At 36.4% G+C, this 16,064-nt stretch overlaps 1 protein-coding gene across 6 annotated transcripts in view; it reads left to right on the forward strand.

Annotated features, from left to right (window-relative positions):
- The window catches only part of SHPRH (SNF2 histone linker PHD RING helicase), an 85,847-nt gene that overhangs the window by 64,717 nt on the left and 5,066 nt on the right, over positions 1-16,064 (forward strand). For 5 of the 6 annotated variants that reach the window (XM_032274527.1, XM_032274531.1, XM_032274528.1 and 2 more), the window contains 4 exons: positions 8,528-8,620; positions 9,228-9,314; positions 10,088-10,266; positions 15,338-15,418. In XM_032274527.1, coding sequence (XP_032130418.1) covers positions 8,528-8,620; positions 9,228-9,314; positions 10,088-10,266; positions 15,338-15,418 — 440 coding nt within the window. The remainder of the gene's footprint in view (positions 1-8,527; positions 8,621-9,227; positions 9,315-10,087; positions 10,267-15,337; positions 15,419-16,064) is intronic. The other variant, XR_004267732.1, reaches the window with a different exon arrangement.

Below are 16,064 nucleotides of genomic sequence, written 5' to 3' on the forward strand. Positions count from 1 at the left end.
CTCACCTCAGTTCTCAAGTTGACCTTAGAGAGAATTTGTGCCTTGGAGAGAAGAATGGCAAAGATACAGTCAATGAAGGTAAAGGACAGAAGCTGTGTCGTTACTCCAAAACTGGGCCTTGGTCATTAATGTTTCAGACATGAAGAAAAACTTAGCATTAAGCACAAAGTTAGGATTAGGGTGTGTGTTGAAGAGACTAAGGAGAAAGGATGGGAGTAAGAAAAGGGACAATAATGTCAGAAGAGGACAGAGGTGCTTATAATTAAGTACAACTTTATCAACCTAATAAGAGATTGCCTAGCAGTTTTGTGGGATTTCTATTCCCATGCACACTCTTTCCTAATGCATATTATTCCAGCTTAACTTTGCCATCTGTTTACTGCTGTAACTAAATAATGAATTTGACTGAGGCTACCAGCTTACCTGTCTTGAGAATGTTCATACTGTGTTAACAGCTACACAAGAATAGGTTGGTATCCGCAGTTGCTTTTCTTACTTTTTTGCTTTTTCCCAAGCAGCCCTGCCTATATGTAACCCATCCCCTTTTTCCTGTTTTAATCTTATCTTTTTTTTTTAACAAAGTGAATAATTTGCTTTCTATAGCAGTAACCACATTAAATAGTCTTCTCAGAAGCTGACAGATTTGAACCCAAGTTTATTTACATATATGAGATAGAAGAAGCATGAAAAAGAGCAGTGGAATGTGTAAAGTGCTCATTAAGGCAGTATAAAGCATTCATTTTAGTTGCTTTTAGGCCAAACCAGCAGATAAACCATCCTTATACAGCTAGTCCTCACCTTACGACCACGATTGGTTCTGACAGACCAGTCGTGACACGATTTGGTCGTAAGTTGAGTAGGCTATATGTACAGTACTGTGAAATGATGTTATAAAAATCTTTAAGTCATATTTTATCATAATTTTCTTTCATTATTGTTATATATCATAATTTTCTTTGTTCATTTTATGCCATTTGTATCATCTCTACACCATTTTGTTTCTTATTTTTACATTCGTCAGGTTTAAGTAAAACACTGCATTACCAGTAGTAAAGGTTGACCTGAATGCTTATTATGAATGCATTCTTGTCAAATCTCATTTTTAAAAAGCCACCTTAACTTGAGGTAAAGGTGCAGCCTTGTGTTAAACTGTGGAATATTCACAGATCACTGAACCACGGTGGTCTATGGTTTGAAGTGAAACACCATGGCACATGATGAGTTTTGAAAAGCAGAAGAGTGTGAACTATGTTCTTAGGGTTAAAAAGGACTAGTTGCCAGGTATTTATTTATTATCATTGTAAATAGAAAAGTAAATCATCACAATTTTATGTGACTTTCCATGGGATACAAATATGTAGCATTCATCATAAAAGATGTCACCTGGATATCTTGTTCAAATATAATTTAAACTTAGTATGTTCTAATATTGTTAAAGATATAGGGATATAAACCACTCACATTTTAGTAAGAAAGGCAAGAAAATGACTAATAATGATATGATATAGCATATATGTTTATTGTCCCACACTGTCGTACGCCCAGCTGGGCAACGTTTGTGCTGCCAGACACGGAGCAGTCGTGGCTAGCGATTGTAGTCGTAAAGTCGAATGGTCGTAAGTTGCATAGGTCGTAAGTCGATCAGTACCTGTATATTTTTCTTCGTAGTCTGTAACGTGTTAGAGTGTATGTATTTGGGGACAAGGGAATTTTTTTTCATCTTTGTATATCCAGTTCCTAATATAGTTATTTGTTAACTCTCAAATGAAAAATTTGTATATACTTATGGTTGTGTGCAACATGATGTTTTAATATATGTGGATATTGTGGAAGGATTTAATCAAGCTAATGAACATATCCATCACTTCACATACTTAACAGTTTTTGTGATTAGAACATTTAAAATCTGCCTTCTTAGCAGTTTTCAAGTATAGTTGGCCCCCCATATTTGCAGATTCTGCATCAACAGGTTCAGTTAACCACAGATAAAAAATACTCAAGAAAAATTCAGCAACAGTAAAAAAAATCACAACATATGGAAAAAACACAAGTTCTTAAAAGGCACTATAATAATTATTTACATAAAATTCATTGTATTAAGTATTAAAAGTAATATAGAGGTGATTTAAAGTATACAGAAGAGTGTGTATAGGCTATATGTAAAAACTGCCATTTTTTGTAAGGCACTTAACATCTGAGATTTTGATATCCAATGGGGGTCCTAGATCTAATCCCCCAATGGATACCAAGGGACAACTGTATATAATACATTATGTAGTATAGTCACCATGATGTACAATAGATCTTTAGATCTATTCCTTCTGTCTATCTAAAACTTTGTACCATTTAACCCACCCCCTTCCCTCAAACTTCAGCCTCTGGTAACCACCATTCTACTCTCTGCTTCTAAGAGTTCAGTGTTTTTAGATACCACACATACGTGAGATCATGCAGTTTCTGTCTTTTCTGTGCCTGGTTTTTTTCAGTTAGCATAGTGTCTTTCGTAATTTGTTGTCTCACCTGACAGGATTTACTATCAGGTAGAAACATATTCTATTGTGTATATATACCGTTTTCTAAAATATATTCATCAGTTGATGGACACTTAAGTTGATTCCATATTTTGGCTACTGTGAATGATGCTGAAATTAACTTGAGAATGCAGATATCTCTTCCGCATACTGATTTAATTTCCCCTAGATATATACCCAGAAATGGAATTGCTGGATCACGTGGTAGTTCTATTTTTAATGTGTTGAGGAACCTCTTTATTATTTTGCAAAATGGCTCTGCTAATTTGGATTCCCACCAATAGTGTACAAGGTTTTCCTTTTCTCCACCTTCTCACCAACAATTACCTCTTGTCATTTTTATAATAGTCATTCTAATGGGAATGAGGTGGTATCTCAGTGTGGTTTTAATTTGTATTTCCCTGATGATTAGTGTTTTTGAGCACCTTTTCCTATACCTGTTAACTATTTGAGTAGTTTCTTTTCAGGTCCTTTGCCCATTTTTTCCTCAGGTTGTTTTATTGCTGTTGAGTTGTTTGAGTTTCTTGTATATTTTGGATAATAACTCCTTATCACATGTGTGGTTCGCAGATAGTTTCTTTTTTGTTGTAGATTGTCTATGTTGATTATTAACTTTGCTTTGCAAAAGCTTGTTACTTTAATGCAAGCTGATTTATCTTTTTGCTTTTGTTGCCAGTGTTTTTTGGGTCATATCCAAAAAATCTTTACCAAGACCATTGTCAAGTAGTAGTTTTGTAATTTCAGGTCTTATATTTAAATCTTTAATCCATTTTCAGTTGATTTTTGTATATGGTGTGAGGTAAAGGTCCAGTTTTATTCTTCTTCATGTGGATAATCAGGTTTTTTTAGAACAGTTTATTGAAGAGAGTGTTTTTCCCTCATCGTGTGATCTTCTTATCTTTGTTAAAGATTGGTTGACTACGTATGTGTGGGTTTACTTCTGGGCTCTCTCTCCTGTTCCATTGGTCTGTGTGTCTGTTTTTATGTCAGAAGCATAAAAACAGTTTTGATTACTGTGGTTTTATAATGTGTTTTAGAATCAGGGAGTGTGATATGTTTAGCTTAGTACTCAAGTTTGCTTTGGTTATCCAAGGTCTTTTGTGCTTCCATGTGAATTTTAGGATTGTTTTGAGACGGAGTTTTGCTCTTGTTACCCAGGCTGGAGTGCAATGGCGCGATCTCGGCTCACCGCAACCTCCGCCTCCTGGGTTCAGGCAATTCTCCTGCCTCAGCCTCCTGAGTAGCTGGGATTACAGGCACGCGCCACCATGCCCAGCTAATTTTTTGTAGTTTTAGTAGAGACGGGGTTTCACCATGCTGACCAGGATGGTCTCGATCTCTTGACCTCGTGATCCACCCGCCTCGGCCTCCCAAAGTGCTGGGATTACAGGCTTGAGCCACCGTGCCCGGCCAGGATTGTTTTTTCTGTTTTTCTTTGTCTGTTTTATGTTACCATAACAGAATATTTGAGACTGGGTAATTTATAAAGAAATGGAGTTATGGCCAGATGCAGTGACTCATGTCTACAATCTCAGTGACTTGGGAGGCCAAAGTGGGAGTATCACTTGAGGCTAGGAGTTCAAGACCAGCCTGGGCAACATAGTGAAACTGTGTCTCTACCAAAAAAAAAAAAAATTTAAAAATTAGCCAGGCATGGTGGTGTGCACACCTGTAGTCCCAGCTGCTCTGGAGACTAAGGAGGGAGGATCACTTGAGCCCAGCAATTCAGGGTTGCTGTGAGCTGTGATTACACCACTGCATTCCAACCAGGGCAAGAGCTCAAGAGCCTATCTCAAAAAGAGAAAGAAAAGAGGATTATGTAACTCCTTGTTCTGTAGGCAGGGAAGTTCAAGAAGATGACCCTTTAGGTGAGGGCTTCCTTGCTGCATAATAATGTGGCAGAGGTCATAGGGGTAGCAGACAGATAAAAAGAAAGTGGAACAAACAGGAGGAGGAAATTTACATTATAACAGCCTGCCATCACAGGAGCTCATCCATTCTTGCACAAGAGAGAATTAACTCACTACCAAGAGAGTAGCACCAAGTCATTCATGAAGGATCCACCCGCATGACTCAAAACACCTGCCACTAGGCCCTACCTCCCAACAGCACCATACTGAGTATAAATTTCAGCATGAATATCGCTGAGGACAAACTCAAATCATAGTACTATTTCTATGAAAAATGTCATTGGAATTTCAATAGGGATTGCATTGAATCTGTAGATCATGTTGGTTAATATTTCACAATATTAATTTTTTTCAGTCCATGAACATGTGATGTCTTTCCATTTATTTGTGTTCTCTTTAATTTTTTTATTAATGTTTCATAATTTTTAGTGTACAGATTTCTTGCCTTGATTAAATTTCTTCATAAGCATTTTTTTTAATGGTATTGTAAATGGGAATTTTTTTCTTGCTGTCCTTTTTGGATAATTCACTGTTAGTATAGAAATGTTACTGGTTTTTGTGTTTCTTTTGTATCCTGAAACTTTGCTAAATTTGTTTATTTTAACAGGTTTTTAGTGGAATCTTTAGAATTTTCTCTATGTAAGATCACGTCATCTGCAAACATTTTAACTTCCTCCTTTACAATTTTAATGCCTTTTATTTTCTTTTCATTCCTAATTGCTGTAGCTAAGACTTCCAATACTATGTTGAATAACAGTGGCAAGAGTAGGCATTCGTGTTTTGCTAATCTTAGAGAAAAAGCTTTCAACTTTTCACCATTGAGTATGATGCTAGCTGGTAGGCTTGTCATTTATGGCCTTTATTGTGTTGAGGTACATTCCTTCTGTGCCTAAGTTGTTGAGAATTTGTAATATTAAAGTATGTTGAATTTTATCAGATATTTTTTCTGCATATACTGAGAAGATCATTTTTTTCCCTTCATTCTGTTAATGTGCTGTATCACATTTATTGGTTTGCATATGTTAAACCATCCTTGCATGCCAGAGATAAACCCCTGTTGATCATGGTGAGTGGTCCCTTTTAATGTGTTGTGCAATTTAACTTTCTAGTATTTTGTTGAGGATTTCTACATGTTTTCATCAGAGATACTGGCCTGTAATTTTCTTTTCTTATAGTGTTCTTGTCTGACTTTGATATCAGTGTAATCCTGGTCTTGTAAAGGGAATTAAGAATATTCTTTCTTCAGTTTAAGTTCGAGAAGGATTGGTATTAGTCCTTATTTAAATAATTGTTAGACTTTACCAGTGAACCCACCAGGACCTATGCTTTTCTTTGATGGAAGACTTTATTACTGACTCAATCTCCTTACTACATACCGGTCTATTCAGATTTTCTATTTCTTTGTGATTCAGTCTTGGTAGATTGACTGTTTCTGGGAATTTATCCATTTCTTACAGATTTTCTGATTTGTTGACATATAGCTGTTCACAAGTTTCTTATGATTCTCTGTATTTCTGTGGTATCAGTTATAATGTCTCTTCTTTCATTTATAATTTTTAAAATTTCACTCTTATTTTTGCTTAGTCTACTTAAAGGACTGTCCATTGCGTTTATGTTTTCAGATAATCAACTAAGAATTTCATTGCTCTTTTTCTGTATTTTTTTTCTGATCTCTATTTCACTTATTTCTTCTCTGATTTTTATTATACCATTCCTTCTGCTGACTTTCAGTTACTTTGCTCTACTTTTTCTAGTGCCTTGTGCAATATTAGGTTGTTTATTTGGAACATTTCTTCTTCTTTTATATAGGTGTTTATTTCTATAAGCTTTATTATTAGAAGTGCTTTTGCTGAATTTCTGTAAGTTTTGTTATGTTGTATTATTATTTTCATTTGTCTCAAGATATTTTTAATTTTTCCTTTTAATTTCTTTATTGACCTTTTGAATGTTCAAGAGCATATTATTTAATTTGTACATTTTTGTTATTTTTCCAAAATTCCTCCTATTATGGATTTCTAGTTTCATTCCATTGTTGAAAAAGATACTTGATATAATTTCAGTCTCGAATTTGTTTTCAAGACTTGTTTTGTAGCCTAACTTGTTCTGCTAGGAAGTAGGAAGTGACTAGACTGAAACGAAATGGTTGAGAACTGTAGCATTTGGAAGGCGCCATTGAGCACTACCACTGAACTGCCCAGTCTTTGATAAAAATGAATGTTCTGCTCTTTTCCTACATAGAGTTACCACTACAGTGCTAGGAATGTTGGTTACAAAAGATTTATTCTATTTTCTTTTTTTTTTTTTTTTTTTTTTGTGAGACAGAGTTTCACTCATGTTACCCAGGCTGGAGTGCAATGGCGCGATCTCGGCTCACCGCAACCTCCGCCTCCTGGGTTCAGGCAATTCTCCTGCCTCAGCCTCCTGAGTAGCTGGGATTACAGGCACGCACCACCATGCCCAGCTAATTTTTTGTATTTTTGGTAGAGACAGGGTTTCACCATGTTGACCAGGATGATCTCGATCTCTTGACCTCATGATCCACCCGCCTCGGCCTCCCAAAGTGCTGGGATTACAGGCTTGAGCCACCGCGCCCGGCCTATTTATTCTATTTTCTTTTGAACTTTTAGTAAGAAACAGATTAATCATTGGAAGGATTCATAATTATCCTGGTATTTCACTTGAAATATGTTTAAAAGAAAGACTTTGCAAGGAGCATGGATGTTTTTGTCTAAATTCTGAAATGATCTCCTGTACACTGATTTTCTATTTTCTCTTGGCTATTATTTGAGATAATTGTTAGACCGAAATAGGTCCTTTGTAGTACATTTTTAACTTTGTAATACATTTTTAGCCTTGTGAGTATAATTGAAAGTCTACATATCCAGAGAAAATAACTGTAGAATCAGGATTTTAGCATGAGGATTTTAAAACTTTTTCCATTATTCCATTTTGCTGACTTAAAATTAGTATAGCTTTCTTGTTTTGTTTCTATTTTTACCTTCGAATGTTTCTTCATGTAAAAGTGTGTCGAGAGGATTGAGGGACAAGGTTTATGCTGCTGTGGAAATATTTTTCCTTCTTTTTGGTTAAATCTGCCTTCCCTTGTGGTATAACCTACGTCATTTTAGTGCTCATATTTAATATCTCAGAAAGATAATAAGTTCTTGAGTGTTTACTCCTTGCCAGATGTTGGGCTAAATACTTTGTATACATTTTCACGTTTAATCATCACAGCCACCTTGGGAAAAAGATATAATTATCATTCAGCCCTATTTGACAGATTAGGAGACAAAGGGTTAGAAACTATAACTAGTGAGTTGCAGAACTGTGAGTTGAACTTAGATTTGTCTCATTCAAAATCCCACAACCTTAATCTGTCTGTCATACCATCTCTGAGAGCCCTCCAAGAGGAAAACTTTCTCATTGTGGGCTACAAAAATACTTGCTCTGTTTTCGTCATTTTCTTATTTCTCCATTTTAAAAATCATTTTCTTACTTTTAATCTCATCTGATAGAAATGGTTATGGAAGATACAAAAAAAACATAGTTTTAAGTGTTTAGCTTTTATGAATCTGCCTCATTCTAAGTGGGCATCATTTGTACGTCTGTCATTGTTTTCGATTAATACCCTTTCAAGAAAGCGTTCCCCATTGGTTGGATCCTTCACTGTTTGCTTACATTGGGAGTTTTGATTCATTGTATTCTTAATATTTCTAATGACATAATATCTGAAGAAAGAATAAAATGAAGAATGTTTTAAAATATCATGCCTGCTAATGTAATGAAATTTTCTAACTATAAAACCTGACTATTAAGCTAAAAATATCTTCAGGGTCATAGCACTTTATGACTTTCTGACATGCTTTTACATTCAAATATCTGTGTGTAAATTTCATGACTTCTACATTTCTAGGCTAAAGAAAATTTCCAGCAAATACAAAATGAAAAAGAGACATATATACCTGATAATTTGTTCTGATGCATTTTTAGCCTTGATAATAAAATATTTTATATTGCTTTTCCTTCCATTCTTAACTATTTAGATTCTATTTAGTAGTAATGTGTATTTTTTGTGTGTATTCAAAGGGCAGCCATTCTACAAAAGTGGAAGCTGTGGTCAGAACTCTGATGAAAATACAGCTTAGAGATCCAGGGGCTAAAGCACTCGTTTTCTCAACGGTATAATCAACATTTTCATCCTCAATATTAACTTGAACTGATTTTCCCTCTGTAATCAGTTAACAGCTGAGAACTAATTTGTAATGTTTACCCTTAGATTTTTTTTTCCAAATCTATAAGATAGAATTATTTTTAGAGAAATTTGATAATGCTTCACAAGGCAATTTGTGTAACTACAGTCCATGATTTTGTATTACTTTCACTTAAAGATTTTCTTGGTTTAATATTTTTAAAATTGTAATTTCCGACTTTGAAAGTCTTATTTCACAAGAATTTGGGTTAAAAATAAAAAAAAAAAAGAAAAGAAAATCTGCTGAATATTAAGTGTTGAATAAAACCTCGAGTTTTCATTTTGGAAAACTAATTATTTTCCAGTATGTTCTTCATTATATATTTTCTACTGTTTGTTTATCTTAATTCCATTTCTAAAACCAGCATTTGATGCAAAAAACTAAAACAAAACTACTGTTTCAGATAGAGCTAAATAATATTGATGGTACTACATTTGAGGGTTTTGTATAAAAATCATTTTGATTTATTTCCTTTTCAGATACCCTGAGATAAAAGCTACCTAAAAATATTGGTTTTCTTGTTTTATGTGTTCTAGTGGCAAGACGTCTTAGATATTATTTCAAAAGCTCTCACTGACAACAACATGGAATTTGCACAGATCAGTCGTGTTAAGACATTTCAGGTACGTTAAGATTTTACTCCTGATTTTTGTAGTAGACACAGTTGCAAATTGAAACTACTGTTAACTAGCTTACTTACATTTATTGTCTTGTGTCATGTAAGCCACAAAACAGGGTCTGAGTTCTTGATTAATTATAAAGTGAATATTCAAAGTAGAGAAACTTCAGGTGTTTTCAGAGTATTTAATTATAAATATAATAAGACCATTGGTTTTTTAAAGATCTCCTAACTTGAGGTCCTTTTTTTTTGTCAGTACAGGAAAAGATTGCCTATGATATACCTTTTGAATACAGACGGGCCTCACACCCCAGGGATTAGTTTCTAAAGAAACTGTCAGGCAGAACTGCATATGGTCACAATTATCCTTACATCATACTCAGCACAGTGACAGGTGTATGACCTCAGGCACACACAGAGACCAAATGAAAATTTAGCAGATTCGTGTGTCTTATCTCACATTCACTCTAGCACATTATTTCTCTTTCACTTTCCTCTAACCTCATATAGTTTAATTTCCATGTATCACATGCATCTGTCTTGTGATTGCTCTAGATATTACAAAGAACAAGAGAGCTTATATGATACTTTTCTTCATAATTAAAATCAAGCAACAAGTTTACATTTTCTAAAGTTGGAAATTTTACATTGAATTTTCTTAGCTATTACCTTTCACAATAGTAATAGATAGCATTAGACATCTTTAAAGTGAGCTATAACGTACTGCTCTTATTTTAACTGATCCAGCTAAAATTAAAATGTACCTTTCTTTTTTAGGAGAACCTTTCAGCATTTAAACGTGATCCCCAAATCAATATTTTGCTGCTGCCCCTGCACACAGGTTCTAATGGATTAACTATCATTGAAGCAACTCATGTTCTCTTGGTGGAGCCCATATTGAACCCTGCCCATGAGCTTCAGGCCATAGGGAGGGTGCACCGAATTGGACAGACAAAGTAAGGACTAAAATTAGAATCAGTCACATTTGCTTCAGTTTTCTGAGAAACCAAGTCAGTAAACTCTTCATTTATGTTCATCATAGCCTACTTGTTTTTAATTATTTCCTTAGAGATTATATTTTTTAATTATTTATTTTATAACTTATAACTTTTTAATTATTTAATTAAAAAGCATGAGATTTCCAATTCTCCCTTCTCCAAGAAGCAAACCCCTAAATGTTCCCACATTTTTGTCTTCCTTCCCACAAAAACCTTATCACTTAATCAAAAAAAAAAAAAAAAAACCTTGTCAGAAATACTTAAGACAGCTGCAAAGTTGAAGGCATCCATCATGCCTTTGAGGAGAATGGAGTTTTGATTGTTTAAAGTAGCCCTGTGTTTAAAAGAAGATATACCTCGTACATGACTGAAAATAAATGGCTCCTTTTTAAATTCTTAACCTTAGGAAAAGACATCCCCTAAGTCAGCTCCAAGAGATCATTAGATTCAGTTTAGGGCCCAAAGCAAACCTAATAGCGAATATTACTATATGGTATGTATTACCTTTATGCATATATCAGAATAGACAGTTATCTTTGATAAGGCCTCCTAGTATTACCTGCTGGATGTTTCAAGTCTTCAATGTTTAAAAAAGAAAACACAAACACACACGCATACACCCATAATAAGCACTTATTAAATCAATATTTTTTGAGCATCTACTGTATGTCAGGCATTATTCCAAATACTGAAGATTCATATTGAATGATACATAATTTATTTCCCTAAGGAGGTCACTCTGTAGTACAGGAAACATAATTTAAAGTGTTGTGGTAGAGTGTGCAAAAGTATAATAAAAGTACTGTGTTAACAAAAGAAGATAATGATCACTCAGGCCCTACAGAGTCAGGAAAGACTTTATGATGTTGAGTCTTGAAGGAATAATTACTTCAAAGTAGGCTGGAAAGGAGTATTCACACAGCCAAAGAGAGTTATATATGCAAAAATACAATGGTGGGAAATGAAATGATATTTCTAGGGATTATAAGGAGTTTGGGATTGTTGTAGTATAAAGTATGAAAAAGGGATGATTGGCAGGAGATGAGGTCTTCTCTGTCATACCCAGAAATATAGACTGCTCTGTAAGTAGTAGCTGGGAGAGAAAATAAAGGGTTTAATTGTAAGCAGGGAAGATACATGTTTATTAAGCCTCTTAACAAACAAGGCAAGGTAACATAACTGCAGTAAATGCGGACTTGTTCTAACATACCACCACGTGTCATTTAAAATGCAGTCATGTCTTGATTTTTGTTGGTTTTCTTCTGTGTTTTTAAATACTGATTTCTGTCCTACCAATGCTCTTTTAAAGCATAGACTGGACTAGTCTCAGATTTAAAACCACAAGCCTAAAAGACCATTCAGTATTACCCAACAATCTTATTATGCTTCCCAAGTAAATCAATTTTGCTACTTTCTAAGGAGTCTGTCTTAAGTTTGTCTTCTTCCTCCCTGTGGCAGTCTGGCCTCATACAGGGGAAACATACACAGTCAGATTAGAACTACCTCATCTTTCCATCATCAGTTTGAACAGTCTGCCTGCATCAGTATTCACATACTATTTGGTAGATTTTTATGGAGCATCTTCTGTGTGCCACGCACTGTTTTAGGAACATGAGACGCCCTCATGGAGCTTAATTCTAGCTCTAATGGAGTTGGCAGACAGATGGTAAACAATAAACGTAATAAGTACAATATAGACTATGTTAGGAGCTGGAAAAGTACAGCAGGGTGAGGAATTAATAGTGTCTGGGCAGGAAGGCATGCAAGGCCTTATTGAGAAGGTAATATTTGAGCAAGGACTTAAAAGAAATGGGAAAATGGGAAAGTTAGTCTTGGAGGTATCTTGGGAAAGAATGTTCAAGTAAATGGTGCATTTGGTGCAAAGGCCCTAAGTCGGGAGTATGGTGTGTTAGAAGAATAGCAAGGAGCCACAGTTGCTAAAGCAAAGAGAAGCAGGAGTTGAAGTCAGAGGGCTCAGTGGGGAGAGGGATTACATTGGGCCCAGGAAGCCACTGTGAAGACGCTGCTTTTACCCTGTGTGAAATAGGGAGCCATTGGAAGGCTTTGAGCAGAAGGGTTTCATATCTCACTTAAGTTTTAAAAGAATCATTCTGAGTGCTATGATGGGGTGGGAATGCAGGGGAGCAAGGAGCAAGGGAAAGTAGAAGCAGGGAGAGTTTTGGAGGCTATTGCAGTCATCCTGGTGAGAGCTGAAGGTAACCTGACCATGGCGGTAGCAGCACACATGGTGAGGGGTGGTCAGGTTCTGGATATATTTTGAAAACAGAACTGATAGTACTTTTGGACAGACTGGACATGGGGTGTGAGAGGGTCAAGGATAACACCATGGATTTTGGCTTGGACGACTAAAAGGATGCAGTAAACTTCAGCTGAGCTGGAGAAGGAACATGCCCTACAGGGTAGAGCAGATTTGGTAAGAGAAGAGCAGACATCCAAATGGAGATTTCTATTGTGTAACTGAATTTACAAGTCCATTAAGTCATGAGACTGAATGAGATTACCTAAGGGTGGGTTTAGATAGAGAAGACGACCATGAACTCAACTCCAGGGTGCCAAAGTTAAACTGTTCTAGGAGAGTAGAAGGAACCAGCAAAGGTAACAGATAAAGATCAAGAAACGAGTTAGGAAGAAAACCAGAAGACAGGGGTGTCTAGGAGGCAAGCAAAGAATGTACCTAAGGAAGAGGATATGGTCAGCTGTTTCAAGTGCTGTGAAAAGTGTCAAGGACGACAAGAATTGAGAATTGATCATTGATTTAGCAACATCGAGATACAAAACCAGGTTAAGTGATAGAGGCGACAGCCTGACTTGAGTTTTAGAGAGAATGGGATTTTGTGTATTTCTTATTTAACAAATACTTATGTAACAAAGAGAGGGTAACTTGCCCATGGTCAGACAACTAATAAAAGTGGTAGCAGATTTCAGACACAGCCATTCTGCCTTCACTGTACAAGCTTTAACCACAGTGCACTGCTGCTTCTGTGTGGCTGGTGAGGCTAGTATTTTGAGGAGTTTTGCTGCAGAGAAAAGTAAGAGAATGAAATCAAGAGAAGTTTTTGTTTTTCCTTTCAAATGGGAGAATAAGAATGATTCATTAGAGACAAAACACTAGTGAAGGAATACAGCAGAGAGAATGTTTGACAATGCCCTTGAGTGAGCAAGAGGATATGGGATGGAACGCTCAAGTGGAGGGAGGGTTGGTGTTAGGTAGGAACGTGGATGTGTCATCCAGTGATAAGCAGGAAAGTACCTCATATGCCTTTCCTTTTATTACAGAAGTGTCCCTTTTCTTTCAAAAGCCACCCATTTCATTCGTCCTGGATCCCATTCCTTCTCATATTTTCAAAGACGTGTATATTTCCCTTGTACAGGTTGAGTATCCATTAACTGAAATGCTTCAAGCGTTTTGCCTTTGGATTTTTTGAGATTCTAGAATATTTGCATATACACAGTGAGATATCTTAGGAATGAAACCCCAGTCTAAACATGAAATTTGTTTCATATGCAACTTCCACACACAGCCTGAAGGTGATTTTATGTAATATTTTAAATAACTGTGCACAAAACCAAGTTTTTACTGTGTTTTGACTGTGACTTTTTACATGAAGTCAGATGTTGAATTCTCCACTTGTCACGTTGGCATTCAAAAACTTTTTGATTTTGAAGCATTTTAGATTTGGGGGTTTTGGGATTAGGGATACTCATCCTGTCATATATTACCCTGTAAATATGTCTTAATATTATTCATCTTAAAAAAAAGAAAAAAAAAAACGCTCTCTTACATCCTACCTCCATCTCTACTTTTTCATCCCCTATTCTCTCTCAATCTATCTGGTTGATTTTTCTTTATCACTGAAGTGAGGCTTATAAGGTTTTTAGTTGACCTACTTCTTGGCAGTGGTCTGAGGGTTGTCCAAACCCCTTAGATGAATTTTTTTTTCCAGTCTTAGGGATTTAGGTAGCTTTTATAGGTTGATGACTCTAAGGTATATACCCCTAGTCCAGACATGCCCATATCGCTCCCATCCCAGGTGCATATATCCATATCTGTCTCTGCACACATATCTCTCGACTCACCTTGGATACATGTTTAATAGGTATCAGGTTTCACATGGACAAAACAAAATTGTGTTGCTTCTGTACTCTCACCCCCACCCTAAGCTTTTCCCATCTTATAATGTGGCATTGTCATCTGTTCCTGCCCAGATCAGAAATCTAGGACTCTTCTATATTTCTCTTTTCACATCTCATATTCCAAAAATCTTTTAAGTTTTGTCAACTCTGCCTCCAAAAGGTATTCCAAATCTACTTGACTACTGTCTCCACTGATGCAACCATAGTACACTCACTCTTACCCAGATGACTACAGAACTTCTTAACTGGCTTCTCTGGCGCTTTTGTTGCTGAACAAGAAGTGCATCCTCCACATAGTTGCCAAAGGCACATCATGCATACAGACCCACCAAGGGCTTCCCATTATAACCATGATAAAATTCAAATACTTGGTCACATCCTGCAAGGCCCTATGTGACCTGGACCCTGCACACCTCTCTACCCTTATTTTCACCTCTCTTCTCCCTCGTTTACAGGATGCTTCTGCCATGCTAGCCTTCTTTTGGCCTCTTGAACATGTTAGGCTTGTCCCACACATGTTGCCTTCCCAGGGATTGTGCATGTATATGCAGTTCTTCCCTTTGGATGTTCTTCTTACTCCTCCTTTGTCTACTGGCCTTGTTCCCATCACTGTTGTTTCAGTTCACATGTCAGTCTCCTCTTGGCATTATATTTACCTGAAACTGCTTTACTCTTTTCTGTGTTTATTGTCTGTCCTCATTAGAATGTCAGCTCATGGAGATTAAATAGTTCATCTTATTTGATGCTAACCCCTCCCAGCAACTGCCACAAGTGGGCACCAACTGACTGATGAATATAGCATATAAAATGTGAAGTCGGTTTGTACGAATTTGTTTACTAGGTTTTTAAGATTAAAATTCTTTGTGCCTTTTAGACCTACCATTGTACACAGATTCTTAATTAAAGCAACAATAGAAGAAAGAATGCAGGCAATGCTGAAAACTGCTGAGAGGAGGTAGGTAATAATTTACAACAAGCAGAAGGGGGAAGGTTTTCCTGGTTAAAGTTTGTACCTTTGGAACTTCTTCACTTAGATGATGACAAAAAATATAACACAAATACTTTTTAAAAGCAAGATCTGACGTTTTGTCTTTTCGGTGTTTCCCAGTTGGTGTTCCAGACATTCTATATTTGAATTAATTTGTTAATTGTAACATGTAAACATAAACTATCCTACATTTCTTTGCCACATTGGGTCACTTTTTAAATGAAATATATCTTTATGCCTGACATAAGCCTTAGTCTGATATGTGTAAACTAAACTTGTATTGCTGCTTTCTACATCACATTTGTTAGTCATGTGTTGATAGAAATATCTGGACTTTAAAATTTGGTAGGCCACACGTGGTGGCTCACGCCTGTAACCCCAGCACTTTGGGCCTCCAAGGCGGGTGGATAACCTCAGGTTGGGAGTTTGAGACCAGCCTGGCCAACATGGCGAAACCCCCGTCTCTACTAAAAACATGAAAATTAGCCAGTCTTGGTGGCATGTGCCCAAAGTCCCAGCTTCTCGGGAGGCTGAGGCAGGAGAATGCTTGAACCCAGGGGGAAGCGGGCAGAGGTTGCAGTGAGCCAAGATCATGCCACTGCACTCCAGCCTG

Source organism: Sapajus apella, unplaced genomic scaffold (assembly GCF_009761245.1).
Source record: "Sapajus apella isolate SASKATOON/1434 unplaced genomic scaffold, GSC_monkey_1.0 scaffold6, whole genome shotgun sequence".
Classification (NCBI taxonomy): domain Eukaryota; kingdom Metazoa; phylum Chordata; class Mammalia; order Primates; family Cebidae; genus Sapajus; species Sapajus apella.